Here is an 18,793-nt window from a genome sequence, read left to right as displayed (position 1 = left end):
TTTAGTTTCAATTTTTCATGAACCATTTAACTGCCGTACATTGAAAAGACGAGTATTAAAAACATTTGGCCAGAAAACTCGTCCTTCAAATATCAATCGATTTAAATGACCCTCATATTGGCAACAACATGCAAACATAGGACTTTGCGAGGCCCCGGGTTTGAGAGTTTTTGACAAGATGAGGGTCATTTAAACCAAGCGATATTTGAAGGACCATTTTTCTGGCCAAATTTTAAAATATGTAAGTGTCTGTCCAGAGTACGCCTGTAACTGGTTAATTATGTTTTTTTGATTTTCTTTCATATCCGTTTTTGTTTGTTTGTTTTGTTTTTGCCTCTTTAATCAATCATCATCTACGATAAGCCAAAATAAAAACAACAAATTAATGACATGAAAATTGTTGTGATTTTGTGCGGTTTATTTTAGTTTAAGATATAATAAATAATATTTACTATACTATGATGTAATAACATGTTCATATCTTTCTCTCTGTCTTTCTTTCTTTTCAATTTCATTATCTTCCCCCCCCCCCCCCTGTCTCTCTTTCTCTCTCTCTCTCTCTCTCTCTCTCTCTCTCTCTCTCTCTCTCTCTGTCTCTTCTTCTCTTCTATCTATCTATTATCTATCTATCTATCTATCTATCTATCTATCTATCTATCTATCTATCTATCTATCTATCTATCTATCTATCTATCTATCTGTCTATCTATCTATCTATCTATCTATCTATCTATCGATCGATCTATCTATCTATCTATCTATCTTTCTTTCTTTCTTTCTTTCTCATCTCTTTGTTTCCATTCATATATTTTGTCTTCCTCACTATTTATTATCTACATGATATTTCAACTTCCGTACACAAACACACACGCTAAACACATAATATACACATAACATGAATATAAATTGTAGATATATTATATCTACAGACATACCTATATAATACAAAATATATATTATTATGATCTATAAACGATGTGTGTATATGTATTCATGTGTATGTCTGGGTTAAGTCGGTTTTTAGAAGAAAAAAAATATTTACATTTTTCAATCATTTCGTACTCAAAACAATAAATCATCATTAAAAATATCATTTAATAAAACAATTTTAAAGATTCTCTGCTTATTTTTCAAAATTCTTGATAAGACATAATTTTATACAAAGAAAAATCAAGCATAACTTTGTGCCATTCAACATCAACACTGTCGTGCTCATTCAAGACATTAAAAAAAAAAAAAATGATATTTTGGCCATAAAAACTTTACTTTGATATCTTCAGATTATGATAATTCTACCATGTCAAAACTCTACAACCGGGGAATTTCTTTGAAGTCTCAGGTTTGAGACTCTGTGACAAGTTGAAGGTCATTTGAATTGATGGATATTTTAAAGTAAAGGTTTTCTGGCCAAAACGAAAAGAAAATGTTTTATCAAATACGATAGAAAAACTTGACATGATATAATGAGCTTCACAGAATAGCATTTATTCTACCAACCAACTCAGGATAAATCTTTCCTTCCAAATTCTACGACTTCTCACATTGCACAAATCTAGTCCCGAATATTATTATCATTATAACAATCATAGGCATTAAAATAACATTAAATGATGTGATGTTCATAGACAATAATTTGACGTAGATACCATTGACTAAAATAAAGAGGTATGATCGTCAGATACATTTATCTATGCTCTAATTTTATCCAACTCGAATCGGTTATCGGGAGTAGATCGAGAGTTTATGATTTTGGTTGGTAAAAAAAAAAGGATCTAAAAACTTGAATGCTCTCCATGCAAAATACGATTATAAGAGCTCAGACTTCAGTATTCCGCATAAATCAAATAGGTTTGTAAAAATCCAGTGGACAATATAGAAGCGACCCGAGCAATGTGAATAAGCATTGTCTGGATATTTTTGCCTGGTTCACAAACGACTTTAATACAATGAAAAAGTAAGAAAATCTCGGTCTTATCATGTCCATATCTCTGCAGATTTCCACTTACGATAGGTAAAATGATAGGGTGTTATAGAAAGCTGCGAGACTGCGTGTGTTTGTGTCTGATTGTTGATCTCTCATCCTTGTCTCCGAAGGAGGCCAACTATCTGTCTGATCAAAAGTGTAAAATCCAGATATGTTTATACTAGAATAGTTTTCTTCAAAGTCTCACACAATCTCTTACAACTGTCACGAGGCTGATCCAAGAACCCCATTCTGTCGGTTGTAGCTCTTCATAGCGGCGTCTTGCGCAGCAAAATGTTCTTGCTGTTTCCGAAGTTCGTGAGAGGTGACTAAATCATGAGCCGCTTTGTAACAATCAACTCTAAGATCACGGGGTTTGAAAGCTGCAGGAATTCCTGCAGCTGGCATACCACCGCTTCTCTCGTATGATTCTCTCACAGCAGCGGCCTCACGATTTAGGTATTCAGCCCTTGCTGCAGCGAATTGGCTGAGCATTTCATGATGTGGGTTGAAGGCTGGATGTGGTTCACGCTTTATCATCCCTAGAGCCATTTCTACTGGAAATAGTGGGGATCCGGGGGTTCCGTTGTGATGTTTCGGGATATTTGGGATGCTGGGGTTGGCATTGGTGTCTATTGACTGCCGATGTGCCAGAGGATGCTGCAGGTTTTCAGGTCGAAATGCTGACGATTCAGCATTCTTAGTGTCTCTATCGTTAGATGTAGCAAGTTCGTGTGGTTTAAATAATGGACGGTGAGGGTTTTGTGTGAGCAGTGGCGGCGATTGTTGTTGATCATGTTGTTGTTGAGATGCGGACGGTGAGGATGGAGACGATCTTCTATTATGCTGCTGTTGCTGTTGATCTAACGATGCTGAAATCAGTTGTTGGGGAGAACATTGGGATGAGGAGGATGATGCTGGTGATGTAGGTTGAGAAGATGATGATGTTGGTGTTGCCCTTGTGCTATTATTATGTCCACCGTGGTGAGCCAAACTCGTTGTTGATGGGAGCATATGAGGATGAGGAGGGGGAAGATGAGGGGGATGTGCCCCAGCGGCTGGGTGGACAACGAGGGGTCTGATTATGTCGAAAGAGGATGATCGTGGCATTTTGACCGGGAGTTGCAGGTGTGGAGGGAGGAAAGGGTTGTTGGTGATGAGAGGGTTTGGCAGAGGGGAAGCTGATCTTTGTTCAGATACAGGATCGATGTCTTCCAGCTGAGAGGGGTCACTGACCTCTGACCCGATGTCACTAAGGCAGTCATCGTCTTCCAGATCTATGTCGCCATCTCGTCGATCCAAATTACTGCTTGAAGGTGATCCCGCATCGTCCCTGCCTGATGATGAAACCATTTTATTGGTTTGGTGCTGTTGTTGTTGAAGTCTAGAAGAGAGAGAAGAGAAAAAAAGAATGACATTTTTAAATAAACAACAAAAATTGAGCTTTTATATAGCTCAATATCCACTAAACGTGCTCAAAGTGCTTTATAAAGAGTCCATGACCAACAGCAACACGTAACATGTAGAACGAGACATGACGCCTGTTAGGCGATATTACAAAAACAATTATCAGACAAAGACAACGCTTTTAACGGCCAGGTACTCATTTTAAACCTGAGTACGGTGAGAGAATGTGAATAAAGAGCCTTTTCCAAGGACACAACTATGCGCCGAGCGAGGCTCGAACTCAGGACCTTCCGATCCGAAAGCGAGTGTCACACCACTAGACCACGTAGCCGAGGATGTTTCGACTTGTAATATATTTCTTTAGTAAGTCAAGCACAATTGAACATGGTCAGTGGCCGATGCGTAACAGTGATTGCAAAATTCTGGCATTAGCATTTATTGCTCCTTTAAGAAAGCAATTTATAAACATTTATTGGTCTATCTACCTATTTCTTTAACCATTTAGTTTCGTTTCTCTAAATTAAGTAAATACAAAAGAAGAAGAAATAATTAAATATAAAGTGACCAACGGATCAGATCAGATTCACTATTGATGACAATATATTATATTAAAATGGCAGTCTAGCTGAATACTTAACATGTCGACCTGGATGGGGCGAGTACCCGATAGTCGGCATTTTCATGTATTAGTAAATTGGTTTAGTTTGTTTAAACTTTGATTACTCGGTTAATTTGTGTTTGCATTCAGTAATCGGAATCATCGATTTATCAATAGATTTGCGTTGATTTATTGATTATATAAACTGATTATCGTATTCAATGACTAACATGTCTACAGGCAAGAAAACTGACGAATCCATTGTCTCAACAGTTGATAGAGTTAAGAGTGTTAGACACGTTTTGTTGCTCAACGGAGCCCCGTACATTTTTAATACAAATATCCGTGTTTTCTATGCAGAGTTTCACTATCTATTGGTCTTTGTCAACGCTTGGGGCTTATTAATAGTGACGATAGAGACAACAGTTATATTTTGGTAGTACAGTACAATGAATGGAGACAACATAAATGAAGTTTAAACCTAAATCTAAATAATTTATTTAAAACAAGCCTCCTAGCACATTCATTCGATGAACGAAAATATATTTTATTCTCCGATTTGAATGTTTATACTATTTATTGTTTATACTCCTTTATAACAAGTTTTGGAAATTCACCCTAGAATTGTAGTGACCTTGGGTCTAGATGTAAGTCGTGTGGATTTAACAATAATGAGCAACCGCAATTTCAATGACAATGCTTAAAAAAAAAACAGAAATAGAAAAGAAAAACGAAAATTTAAATGCGGGATATATAAGTAGCATAAATTAATTTATTTAAAAGACCAAAATTTAAAAGTGTGGCAGACACGGCCTATTCAGTATTCTTATATTTGAGTCTAGATGTGGACCAAGGTGTGGATCTCACAATGATGAAAAATCTTTATTTCAACAACTATAAAATATTTTTTTTATGATCAAAGTATGTCAGGCGGGTTGTACATTTGTTAAATAATAATTCAATAAATAAATAAATAAATAAATAAATAAATAAATAAATAAATAAATAAATAAATAAATAAATAAATAAATAAATAAATAAATAGGTGTCAAGCACAAATCCAACCCTCGAACCTGAAGCTAACGCTTGGAAAGTAACCATACTTATCATTTTTACCACTTACACGCTTGATGCAGATTTATTTTTTTTTAAAGACAAATTTCTGTATATTCTGTATGGTATCTGGCTGACCTACCCTTGAAAGTAGGCGTAAATATAATCTACAATGTACAATCTAGATTTATTTAAAAGAATAAATACATTCCCCAGCCTTTGAACTACAATAAGTGTTGTTGTTTGTTTTTTTGTTTTTTTTTTTTTTTTTTTTTTTTTCTGTTTTTGTTTTGTTGTTGTAGTTTTTTTGTTTTTTTTTTGCTTTTTTGTTTGTTTGTTTTTAAGAAAAAGCATTTCTCTGGCCTAGACTTGTAGACAGGTTCAACATACCACTAACTATAATCTACGACCCGAGCAGCTAAGCTAGGTTTTGCAGTTCATTTTATCAGCTAGATTGGGGCACATATTGATAACAGCGTTGTCTTCATCAAAAAAATGTATATATATTGCTATAGCTTCTTACAGTCGTCTATAAGTCTCGAGATAGATAAGGTAAATTTTGCTGTTGGCATAGGATTGCTTGTAAAGCGCTTTGAGCACATTTAGTAAATTTTTATAATAAATTCTCAAGCTTTTTGGGGATTTTTTTTTTTCATTTTCGTTATTCTAAAATCTCACCAAGGTACTCGTTCACACCTGAGTCAAGTCATAGATCTGTCACCCTTCGTAAAGCGAAGCATAATATATCGAATCCTCAGCAGATAATGTTAGTGTTTAATGTCGTCATTATATGTTTTGACAAACAACACGTATGTTATCGATTATCGAGAGAAAAGCCAGTCCAAATAGAGGATTAATGCATTTCACCCTACGCAAACCTTATAATGACGATATCGTTATTATCGTGATTATCACATTTATTGAAACGACTTTAAATGACCCGGGCGATATATTATATTGACGGTTTTAGAATTGCCATGGAATTTTCCGTCGATAAGTTCATAGCTGAGTCAACAGCGATATTCCAAAGGTACAATTTGACACCGCGATGTTAGAATTATCTGACAATATCGATATCAAATTGATGTGTTTAACTGTTATTGCGATCCAAGTAAACGACACAACAGTGCACTTTTCTCTTTTCCCTGACATTGCATAATCTATAGAGCTAATTTCATTCTTTCTCTTATCTATTCTCCATTCACTCTTTTTATAAAGGCGATGCCCATTTTGTGGCAACTACGCGTAATCATAGATTCCGTCAAAGAAATTATACATCTGAATAAACAGGTTTTAGTGAACGTGAATTTCCTCACTGTCGATTCAAAAATATCAATGTCAAATTTTAAAAAATGAATATTATGTGACACATCAACCCTAAATAGTATGTCGTGGCGACTTAAATGCTGAAAATTGAATGTAGTGCCATCAATTTAAGGCATATAGTAAAATATATTTGTTTTGTGCGGCTTTGTTGTCGTATTGTATGACACTCGCCTTCGGACCAGTGGGTCCTGGGTTCAAGTACCCCCCCCCCCTCTCTCTCTCTCCTCTCTCTCTCTCTCTCTATATATATATATATATATATATATATATATATATATATATATATATATATATATATATTTATCTCTATCTCTCTGAGCGGCGCAAAGTAGAGTCCTTTGAGAAGGCTCTTTACTCACATCGTCTCACCGCACTTAGGTGTAAAATGAGTACCTGGTAATCAACAGCGTTGTCTTTGTCGGGGGAAAAATCTGAGGGGTGGGGAAGGAGAGGGTGGATACGTCACGAATGGGAGAGGTGACGGGAAATAAATCATTTAAACGTACATATTATTTGATAAAAACTGGTCATGGGTCTCTAGAAATTGCGTCATCATCTACCATCTTTTACGTCATAAACGCCAAAGCTGACGAAACTAAACACGATATGAACGTCAATAGACACTAAAGCTGACGAAACCAGAAATTAAAAAAAAGAAAAAAAAGAAGCAATATTCTTGTCAATATAAATAGTTTTTAACACCAAAAACAAAAAGAAACCCAACAAAAAACCTAATAATCATACGTAATTTTATCGATCTCAATCATTAAAATATTATAGCCAGAATTAGATATAACACGGATATTTTAAGGTATTTTCAGTTACCCAATGCAGTATGGGATATTATCGCTTGTAACAGTTAAACTGCCATGCTCTGGAAAGACGCGTATTTTTTTAAAATTTGGCCAGAAAACTCGTCCTTCAAATATCAATCGATTTAAATGACTCTCTAATTATGTAAACACTTCCAAACCTGGGACCTCGCAGGTCCCAGGTTTTAGTGTTTTTGCCAAGATGAGGGTCATTTAAATCGATCGATGTTAGAAGGATGAGTTTTCTAACCAAATTTTTAAATACGAGTTTGCTTGTTTTTTCCCCGGAGTACGGCAGTTGACTGGTAAATGGTGTAATTATGATTGAAGAAAAACAGAAAACACGTCAATAATTGATGATGTTTTTGATTTTACATTACCCTGATAACTACAAGATTCACTTCTAAGTTCAAAAAAATGAAGGCGTGTATAATATTATATTATTATAATAATATAACAGGCATATTATGACGTCGATAACTCAAAAGTATTGCGGCAAGACATCATTCAAGCGATGTTGAGATCACTCAGTGACTAGATTATGGGTACCAATGAAATGATAAGCACGTCTGCCGTCCTCTGGAGAAAAAAAAACATATTTTAAAATTTGGCCAGAAAACGCGTCCTTTAAATATCGATCTATTTAAATAACTCTCATCTTGGCAAAAAAAAATTTAAAAAAATAATAATAAATAGGCTCCGGTGTTAAGAAATGGTACCATAACAATGGTGGACTCGCTAATCTCTCATTGGTTTGTTTCTCTTTCCCTTCCCTAGTTAAGAACAATAACCCCCAACCCTCATGTGCCAAATGATACATTACCATAGTATTGCAAAGTGGGTCGATGGATTAGCAAGTTAACGATTACATTCCAACCTACAACAATCAACGAACGACGAGGAAGATAACGAAGATCTGTCCTAAAACTTCTGAGGACAGATCTTGGTTTCTTCCTCGTCATTCGTCGATCGTTGTAGGTTGGAAACGTAATCGTTAACTTCCTATTATTGTCGATATAAAAAAAACACACGTTTCCTTCAGCATCGATCGATTACGAGGATGTTTATATATTGTGAAAAAGTCTCAAACCTGAGACTGGATTGAATTGGGTTTTTTTTTTATTGAGCGTTTATATAGCAATATCCACTACGTGCTCAAAGCGCTTTAAAAGGGTCCCCGGCCAACAGCAACATTTAACATTTATGACGGGACATGACGCCTTTGGCGATATTACAATTTTTTCAGACGGAGACAACGCTTTTAACGGCCAGGTACTCATTTTATACCTGAGTACGGTGAGAGCATGTGTGTAAAGAGCCTTCTCCAAGAACTCAACTATGCACCGAGCGAGGCTCGGACCCAGGAAATAAATAGGACAACCATGCCCCATAACTATAGGCTGCGACTTTGTAGATAATATTGATTACTGTATAAACTCCCTATAACTATGAGTGTAAAAAAGTTATCAAGTCATATTAAATCAATGTTTCATGATATTTTTTTTTCTTTCTTTTTATCAATTATCATCAATTATTATTTACAGGAGAATTTATTTATTTATTTATTCATTTTGTATATATTTGTCTATGAATTTGTATATTTATATCCAACAATATAATTATTGTATGTTTTATTGATAGCTTTTTAAAAAAAATTCATGTATATATATATATATATATATATATATATATATATATATATATATATATTTGTGTGTGTGTGTGTGTGTGTGTGTGTGTGTGTTTGTTAGTGTATTCATACATTTGTTTTAAAGTATCTCGTCTTTTTTTTTTGTCTTTTTTTTCTTCTTTTCTTTCTTTATTGAATTTTTAAGGTCAATATACATATGCCTATGCTTAGTGTGTATGTATGTATATAAGAAGGCGATAAAAGTAAACTGGCAGTGACGGCAACAGTTGATGTCTCTCATTCCTGGAGTTAAAAAGAAATATAGAAAACCAAAGGCAAAAACTAATAAACAAACAAGCAGGTTTTGCGCCAATGAGTCAGCACTAAGAATATCAGTCAGTCAATAAATATTCCGATGCTCTAAATAAGGCGTTTTGCTTACTAATGCACATAAAAATAATAGATAAATAAAAAGGTAAGAATTAGATTTTTATAGCACCGTTCTGATCTTAATTTACGTTAGCGAAATCCCAGGTTTGAGAGTTTTTGCCAAGATGAGGGTCATTCAAATCGATCGATATAATTTGAAGGACGAGTTTTCTGGCCAAATTTTTTAATATTTTTTTTTTCAAGCGTACGGCAGCTTTGTATAATTTGTAATCTTTTTTGTTTTTGGTTTGTTTTTTTTTCCTTTTTTTTCCCCGGTATTATACTTCTTTATTTTCTTTACTCATGTATCTATTTCTGTATTTGTTTGTTTTCATAATTTGTCAACCAGAAATATTGAACATTTAGATAAAATACGAGATCATTACGGGACGCGTCATTACAACTTAACTCGTAAAAAGTATAGAACAAAAAGAAATAATAATAATTAAAAAAAAGAAGAAGAAGCTAAAACTACTTAAAGAAAAAAAAAATAATTAACACTGAACACTTCGGGTACTTACTAACTTACTTATCGGAACCAGCGACCACCTGAGTTCTAGCCCTTCGGTCTTGTGCCATGACGTGGCTAAAAGTTAGACGTCTTTTGTAGTTGTTCACTTCGGGTACAAAACCCATTCTCAGTCAGAAGTCAGAAGCAAAAACAATTGAAACGGTAAATACTTGACGTAAATTCCAGATTGACAGATCTGGATTTTATTTTAAGTATTACCGTTTTAACTTTTTGGATTTTTTTCTTGTCTGAGGACGAGTTTTGAACCCGAGACGTTCTATGTTATATTTTTTTTTCTTTTTAAATCTGTTAATTGCTTAATTAATTCATTTTAATTATTTTTGTTCTATGATTTTTACAGTCCATCGCTTCTAGCAGCTTAGAAGTTAGTTCGTGCCTTATTCTATTTAACCCTTCTTTCTCTTTCTATGTCTTTTCTTCGTTTTGCTGATACATAAAGGGTCCGCTTTTTAACAAAACTAGTACATTTTCGCAATTCAATCTATTCTCCCCGATTATGGTGTGGGAAAAAAAACTGTCAATGAATTATAAAGAAAGAGCTGCAAAATAAACACTTCACCCTAACCCTTCACATTAGTTTCCCTTTCGAACCATAATTATTCATAATAGTCCTTAAGCAAATGTTTACTGGAGCAATCACAGTCGTTTCTGTCACATGTAATCTCAAATTAAAACTGACTGGATTCGCTTCTTCCCGTGTGATCAAAGATAATTGACGGTTGTAAGCCTGCATTTACCTGGTAAGGTTCACAAGGGCAAAGTGAAAATCTATATTGAAACATTGTCATAATTGAATTTACAATGATGAACAGCTCGAGAATTTAAACAAAAAAGCCTTATAATTGAAAATCTGGTACATGGGGAAAAGAAATTATATCAGTTACTTCAATGGGCCACGATACAAATTATTCACAAGATATCTGCATGCAAGAAACTAACAAGAACAACAAGAAACAATAGCAAACAGAACAAAAACAAAGCAAAACAAACAAGAATAGAACGTATGAAAGCTTAATTGATACTAAGCTGCTGGAAGCTTAGGACTGGAAAAAGTAATAGACAAAAAGGAATATAACAGCTTAAAAAAAAAACCAAAAAAAAAAGGAAAGAAGAAGAAGAAAGAAGTGGTCCATGTTTAGTATTTTGTTCTATTTTTGAAGCTGTTTTATTCATTTTTGGTTGATTACTTTTTACACAACGCATAATTGCGACAAATAAGTCAGTTCCTGCATTATTATAATTTACTCTTCTTTCTCTTTCTATATTTATTATTCGTTTTGCTGATGAAGGATTCACACTCGAAACGTTCATATGTATTGCTTCTTAATTTCTTCATTGAAACCTTTCCATTCTACCCTTTTACTCATACAATTTTTGACTCAGCACAATAACAGCCGCATCAAGAATGAAAGCGAGCGAGTCGTGAGCAGTAGCTAAAGGGTGGGTGAGTGAATGATTGGGTCGGTTGAGTAGTCGGGATGGTGAGTACACAGAATAGCACAGTGACTGTCATACTCTGACAAAACGATGTTTGTTCATTTTTGCCAGAAAAAATAAGTTTACTTTAGTTACCGATCATTTAAATAATGTAACACTCCAAAGCTCAGGTGTTAAAATTTGCCGTTGTCGTCGTCGTCGTCGTCGTCGTCATTGTTATTGTTATTGTTGTTGTTGCAGTTGTGAATCAATTCAAACGATCAGAAATTGAAGGGAAAATGTCTTGTTTTTATATTTACTTTATTATTTAATTTGCATTTAATTAATTTTTAAAAAATATTTTCAAAATGAACACAGAAAAAAAAAGTTCTTTTTTTTTTTTTTAAATCAGATTACAAGAGTTTAGGCTAAGGCAGTCATAGCCTTGATAGGATGGGTGGGAGGACCAGGGGATAATTACTGTCATCGAGGGGAACAAGGACAATTGGCTATGGAAATTGGCCTGGAATTAAGGACCAGCCGGTGAGAAAGACGTGGAGAGGATGGAGAATACTGTAGTACATATCCCTATAAATAATTTACAAAGGCGGAGCGATTCCATGCTGAGGGTGTTTGGGTAGGGTGAAAAAAATTACAACGAAAAAAAAAAAAAAAACAAAGAGGAAAAGAGAGAAAAGAAATATAGATGTGAACTTTGCTTCCATGTTTATGTTTTATGTTTGTTGATTGATTCAACAATTTTTCTCTCGCCCTCTCTCTCTCTCTCTCTCTCTCTCTCTCTCTCTCTCTCTCTCTCTTTCTCTCTCTCTCTCTCTCTTTCTTTCTTTCTCTCTCTCTCTCTCACTCACTCACTCTCTCTCTCCCTCCCTCCCTCCCTCCCTCCCTCTCTCTCTCTCTCTCTCTCTCTCTCTCTCTCTCTCTCTCTCTCTCTCTCTCTCTCTCTCTCTCTCTCTCTCTCTCTCTCTCTCTCTCTCTCTCTCTCTCTCTTCCTCTCATATTTCTAACGATTTCTCCCATATCAACTCTCCCTATCTATTCAACTCCACCCCGCCCCCCTCCTCCTAATTCTCTTTTTCTATTTTTTTTCTCTCCTTTCTCCATTAACAAACTCTCCAATTCCCGTTCCTTAAAAAATATCCTGCTATTCTAATAATATCTTCCCTGTCCTCATCTATCATTTATTCCGTACATGACTGAAGTAAAGCCCTGTCAAATCAACAGACACAAGTGGTTGTAAGATCAATGACATTTTATTTTAACAGGAACTCGCACGATAATCGGACAATAAATAAAGTCTACATGAAGTTGATGTCCCCAAAACGTGTGTCTATCTCTAATGAGACAATGTTATTTTTACATCTTGTTTACCTAAAAAACAATAGCTTGCCTAGAAATGTAATTTTTTTTTTTTTTTTTGTTATATGGCTTTATTATAATAAGAACTATTATTATTATTATTATTATTATTATTATTATTATTATTATTATTATTATTATTATTATTATTATTATTATTATTATTATATTAATTATTATTATTATTATTATTATTATTATCTATTATTATTATTATATATATTATTATCATTATTTTATTATTATTTTATTATATTATTATTATTATTATTATTATTATTATTATTATTATTATTATTATATATTATATTATTATTATTATTATTATTATTATTATTATATCATCATCATTATTATTATTATCATTATATTATTATTATTATTATTATTATTATTATTATATTATTATTATTATTACATTATTATTATTATATATTATTATTATTATTATATTATTATTTATTATTATTATTATTATTATTATTATTATTATTATTATTATTATTTTTATTTATTATTATTATTATTATTATTATTATTATTATTATTATTATTATTATTATTATTATTATCAATATTATTATTATTATTATTATTATTTTATTATTATTACTATTATCATTATTATTATTATTATTATTATTATTTTCATAATTGTCATTAGTATTATCATCACTATCATCGTCCTATTTCTAAAATTTATTGACACTAAACTATCATAGGGAAATGAAATTAGATACTATAACTCACTATAATTCAATAATAATATAATCTAATGTAATATAGTACTGCCATCTTGACATCAGTATTAATCAAGAACTCAAAATCTTGAAAGAGTGGTCCCACTCCCACACTCATAATTTATGATCCATTTCATTTGTTTAACCTTAGACACATTTTAAAAAATTCAGGTCGATTACAAACTTGTCTTAAATCTATATTAAACTGGCTTTTAATCATTTATCACAGAACACAAGTAGGTGGAGCAGCAGGGCCCCGGGGGGGGGGGGGGGCGAATGCGATACATTATGGAAATAAACGAAACACGATGTCAGTACACAATAAAGAAAGGTAAAACAATGTGCGATAGCCCTGGAGCGATCAACCAATACAAATTCCGTAGAACCAACAAACACCGCCCCTATGTTGTTTCCAGAAGCCGTACCAGTATAAATTCCATTATTTTCTCCACTCGACACTTGGTTACAGTCTGATTAGTGTAGGATGAATTCGATTTCAGAGAGTACAATTACCGTAAAACTATTTTTATTTGAGAAGTTTGAAATTTAAACATGATTTGTGATCTTTCGTTCCAGTTATTTTTAAAAATATTTTTTCTTTCTTTCTTTTAAAAATGTAATGAAAAACAAAATAAAGCAAATAAAAAAAAAAAGAATAGAAAAACAACAGGGCTATATAAGTTTATGCAGATTAAGATCCTTTACTCTGGTTTCGACATTATTTCTCCTTTCCCACTTCACCCAAATTCCCCCCCCCCCCCCCCCCCCACCACCACCACCACCACCCCACCCCATACACACCCATAATCTTTATAGAACAAGTGAATATAAATTTGATGCAAAATGTTAGGAGGAGAGGGGGAAACAAAAGCAGAAACAACAAACACACAAAAAATCCCAAACGGTTCCAAATGGAAAATTACCTTAATTAAAATAATAATGATATCAACTCACACGTCATACTAAAGCAATTATTCGGACAATAAATTGTTCGTTATAGTGGATTCGGATTTGTCTCGTTTAAAATCATAAGTCCAATATACATTTTGTTTTTCAAAAACGAGGATATTTTAAAATGTTTACTGTAAATATGGGATTGTAAACGTGTCTTTTCTCCCCCATCGAGTCGCCGACAAAGAAAAGATACGGTAACACGTCAAATCTCCCTCCATTGTTTTTCTGTCGTTCTTCAATTATTAAAAAGAGCGTGTCTGAGAGGGGTTGCTGAGTGCATTGCTCCGCTCTCCCCTTCCGCTCTCTCTCTCTCTCTCTCCCTCTCTCTCTCTCCCTCTCTCTCCCTCTCTCTTCCTCTCTCTCTCTCTCTCTCTCTCTCTCTTCCTCTCTCTCTTCCTCTCTCTCTCTCACTCTTTCTCTTCCTCTCTCTCTCTCTCTCTCTCTCTCTCTCTCTCTCGCTCTCTCTCTCTCTCTCTTTCCCTCTCTCTGTCACTCAATCCTCCCCCCCCCCCTTCTCTCTCTGTCTCTCTCTCTCTCTCTGTCTCTCTCTCTATCTCTCTATTTATCCATCTATCTATCTATCCCCCCACCCATCTCTCTCTCTCTCTCTCTCTCTCTCTCTCTCTCTCTCTCTCTCTCTCTCTCTCTCTCTCTCTCTCTCTCACTCCTTCAGTTTAGTAGTCTATGAAATTAAATGTGGTCATTTTGAAAAACAAAAAAACAAAATCCGTAGTGACTTAATGCAAGGTGATGAGATCAAAGATGTCTTGTGACCAATCACAATGAGAGTAAGGAGGGATAATTTCGCCGGAAATGAAGTTCACTTTTTCTTGTTGTTGTTGTTTTTGTTGTTATTGTTATTTTTACATGATTTTTTACCCAATTGTAAGAGACAGCAGTTGTTATGAGAATAAGCTTTAGAAGTCACCAATTGAAAATGATTCATGTTCTTTAATTTCATTAAAGTTTGATCATATTATTTTCTTCATGAAATTAGCTAAGGTCACGGAGAATGAATAAGTTCTTTAATGATAATGATTTTCAACAGCAATAGTGTTATCTAGTGCAACGCTTGCGCGACGCCGTTCTGCTTATGTTACGAATAATGAATTACATTGTAAATAAATTCTTTTATAAGTTGATTGGCAGAAAGCAAATAACTTTTGAGTTAATTAACAATTGTTGAGGTCTGAGGGGGCAATCGGGCCAAAACACTTGTCAAAATAAGCAAAAATCAAGAGAAATAGATTTTAGAATTGAGAGTGATGACAAGGCCAGCGTGCTAGGACGCAATAATCTTGAGTTTTCTATTTTTACTTTTAAAATCATTAATCTAGGACTGCCTACTTGAGAATGAGTGAATTCGAAGTCTTCGTGGGAAAAATATACAGAGCAGTCACAAAAATTAAGCTTTCCTCATTATTTATTTGATCTCAGGCGGACTGAGTAACGATTCACTATCTTTAATAAATTATAATCTTCGGCACCGAATTTTACCGTTTAACAAGATTTATTGAATTGGAGATGCCAGTCCCTTTACATGTCCCAGACTAGTTCATCATTGAACAATCTGGGGTCCGCTATCTTTCGATGAGAATCACGAATTTTTAGGATTTCAAGTAGGTCATACATCGTATTTTGCACACAAGGGTATATTAATAGTTCTAGCTCAAAGTAATTTGCGCAAAGCTTTCGGGTTCGTTTGGCGCTACATAAACCGGAATAGACTCCAACTCCATTGGCCTTATCACTCTGAAAGACCACTACAAGCTTTCAATGCTGGTTTGCTTTAAAAAAAAAAAATAATGAAATAAATATAAAATATGACAGATGCGTTGTCGAAGTCAATGATCAGGGTAAAGGAGAAGGATGTGAATTGGATATTAATGAAATGTATAATTTGCATGTATTGTTGAACGCTATTTGTCTCATGTTAGTGATTCTACAAAATAGCCGTATTCTCGTCAAAGAAGAAGCGATTTCTCTTCTTGTAAAATCCCGCCGCACCATTATGACTTTTAAACTCGGCCCAAGATATTTCATTATATCCATTGAATCTTCCAAAAAAATATAACAATCTACTTGAACAAAAATGAACGCGTGTCACCTTTCCGTGCGATACCCTATTTGACTGTCTTTGTGACAAAGTCAACACATTGAAAAGATAATATTATAGCCGAAGCATTGTTTTGTTTTGGAGAGGATACACATCGCTTCACCCCTCCGGTGTATCGCCGGAGTCTGTAGAGAAGGTGGAGAGCCAAGAATGACATTATAAAGCCATCCGAAAGAGAGGGGAAGACCTCGAACGACTGAAAGGCGCCTCGAGTCAAAAGAAGACATATCTAAGCACTCTGAGGGGTACCTCGGTGTATCATGAACCACTTATCCGGGCCGTGGGCGTGTTCGGGGACATTTAGACCCAATGGAGAGATGTATGATCTCATTATATTTATTGAAGATGCCATAATGTCAAATGAGGACAATTAGTATGGGCTTTAGTCTTCAGTCGTCAGTCATTCCGGTGCATATTGTAATTATTATTATTACAATTTATAGAAGAAAACCCTGAGCTGACAATCCGCCATACCATGCCATATTTCACGACGGTCTTGGTTTCCTGGATAAAGAAGAACCCTTATATCATTAAAGCTCTGTTCATTATTATAACTATCGTTGACTTTTCGGAACCTGTGGGGTTTATCCAAGTTATCAATGGCAGTTTGAAGCAGTAATTACCTAGTCACAGTATTTGCGTTCGTGCGAAGTTAATGCCATTGTATAATTTGTGTCCCGCATCTTGGCTCGTTAGATTACGGACAATGCAACCTTACACAATGCCCTGAGAAAATTACTTATCAAATAGTGACTATTGATTACAAATATAAAATAGAAAAATTTTGCGCCAATCTACAGGAATTTGATATTTTACTGTTTCCTTTATAGACTTGAGGCTCAAAAATCATATTGTGTAGGATTCAAAATAAAAGCCAAAAAAAGCCGTTGTCAAAACTCTGCTGAGGCCTTCAAAAAAAAAACCAAAAAAAAACCCCCGTATCTGACGTCGTCTCTATTTAGACCATGATATACTTCTAAGTAAATATCTTTGATTATTTTACGATTTTGAAAGTACGTATTCATTAATCCGGGCTGTTCAATGTCGTTCTCATCACAATCACATCACCCCACTCACGTACCCATACAATATTATATACACACATATATTTTACCTTTATAAGTTATCTCCAATTTCTCTACGATAGTAATAAAATTTTATCCACATAGTAGAATTTTAACATTATTTTAAGAATTTTTATGTACTTCCAGTTGCATCACGATGCATAAGTCTTCAAATTGCATCCTTTGTTTTGATAAGATATGATGTTTTTATTCGGGCGCTTTCGGTCTGTCTTGTGTGTGATCTTTTGAGAGAAATAAAAAATGTTTTTATTCTCATTTTCCCCGTCACGGTTACCTGTCACGAAAGATCACATCACGTCTTCATATGACACCATGACATCCTATTCAAATGGTTCATTACCACTATTTAAAACACCCCTGTGTCATATGCCGTAATATATCATTTATATCCTCCTTAAAAGTGGCATTTAATCAACCGCACAAAACTGTCTGTCTAGGCAAGTAATACACCATGACTTGAGAACTATCCTTCTCCACAAAAAAATATTGTCATCAACACAGCATGCATTCAATATCAGCTTTGACAAATTGACTTTGCTTTGTGATAGGTGCCATTGAATAGGAATATGTCTGGAATGATACGCAGCGGTTCTCATTCCCCATAGAAATGCTTACATTAGACAACAAGGATCACTCGGTGCAAAGAGAAATCTGACGACGATTACGCCATGACATTTAGCCGAGGTCTCCCATCGCTTCCTCTTGGTGCCAAAAGCTGTTTTCAAATTGTTAAAAAGGCCTGAAATTACGGTGTCTCATTTTCACATCCATGTGCAAAAGTATAGCAGGATCCGCTCTATAAATTCTCGAAGATCTTTTCAAGGATGATTTTGAGACAGAGTTTATTTCCACTTAATTTCTGATGTTTTTATTCTCTATTATCTTCTTTTACTTCATTTCTTGTTCTTAATTTCCGAAGAAAACAAATCCAGAACCACTATAATAGTTATTACCTATTTGCCACCCACATGGACCACAAAACCTTACCAGGTGTAGTCTGGTTTTAAGTTTTATCCCCTGAACAATCTAGTCTAAAACTCATGACAGTCACAGCCTGTTATCACAGAACCATTTAAAACAAATAAAGTGCCATTAGTGTCCTCTTCAACAATCTAAATCCATATCAACCAAAATGAAAATAAATTAACAACAATGGCTAAATCGTAAGCTATAATAAAACTATTCACTTCTTCAAGCCTCCTCTGCCCACTTAGACCAAATTTGCCTGAGGTGACAAATACACTTTCTGACACAACCATTCTAAGCGTGATTCTCACTTTGATTGGGAGGTCTGTAATGTCGTCTTTTCTCTTTTCCTCCGAGTTGTCTTGGGACTCCCAAATTTTTAGTAGCCT

The 18,793-nt window shown here is 34.3% G+C and overlaps 1 protein-coding gene across 1 annotated transcript in view; it reads right to left on the bottom strand.

Annotated features, from left to right (window-relative positions):
• Positions 1-790: 790 nt before the first annotated feature.
• LOC144958106 (uncharacterized) overlaps positions 791-18,793 on the bottom strand; it is a 47,107-nt gene continuing 29,104 nt past the window's right edge. The window contains exon 2 of the mRNA XM_078889767.1: positions 791-3,347. Coding sequence (XP_078745893.1) covers positions 2,189-3,347 — 1,159 coding nt within the window. The 3' untranslated portion in view covers positions 791-2,188. The remainder of the gene's footprint in view (positions 3,348-18,793) is intronic.

This window comes from Berghia stephanieae, chromosome 1 (assembly GCF_034508935.2).
Source record: "Berghia stephanieae isolate SIO BIC M18660-M18661 chromosome 1, UCSD_Bste_1.3, whole genome shotgun sequence".
Taxonomy (NCBI): domain Eukaryota; kingdom Metazoa; phylum Mollusca; class Gastropoda; order Nudibranchia; family Aeolidiidae; genus Berghia; species Berghia stephanieae.
This window is presented reverse-complemented; position numbering and strand designations above follow the sequence as displayed.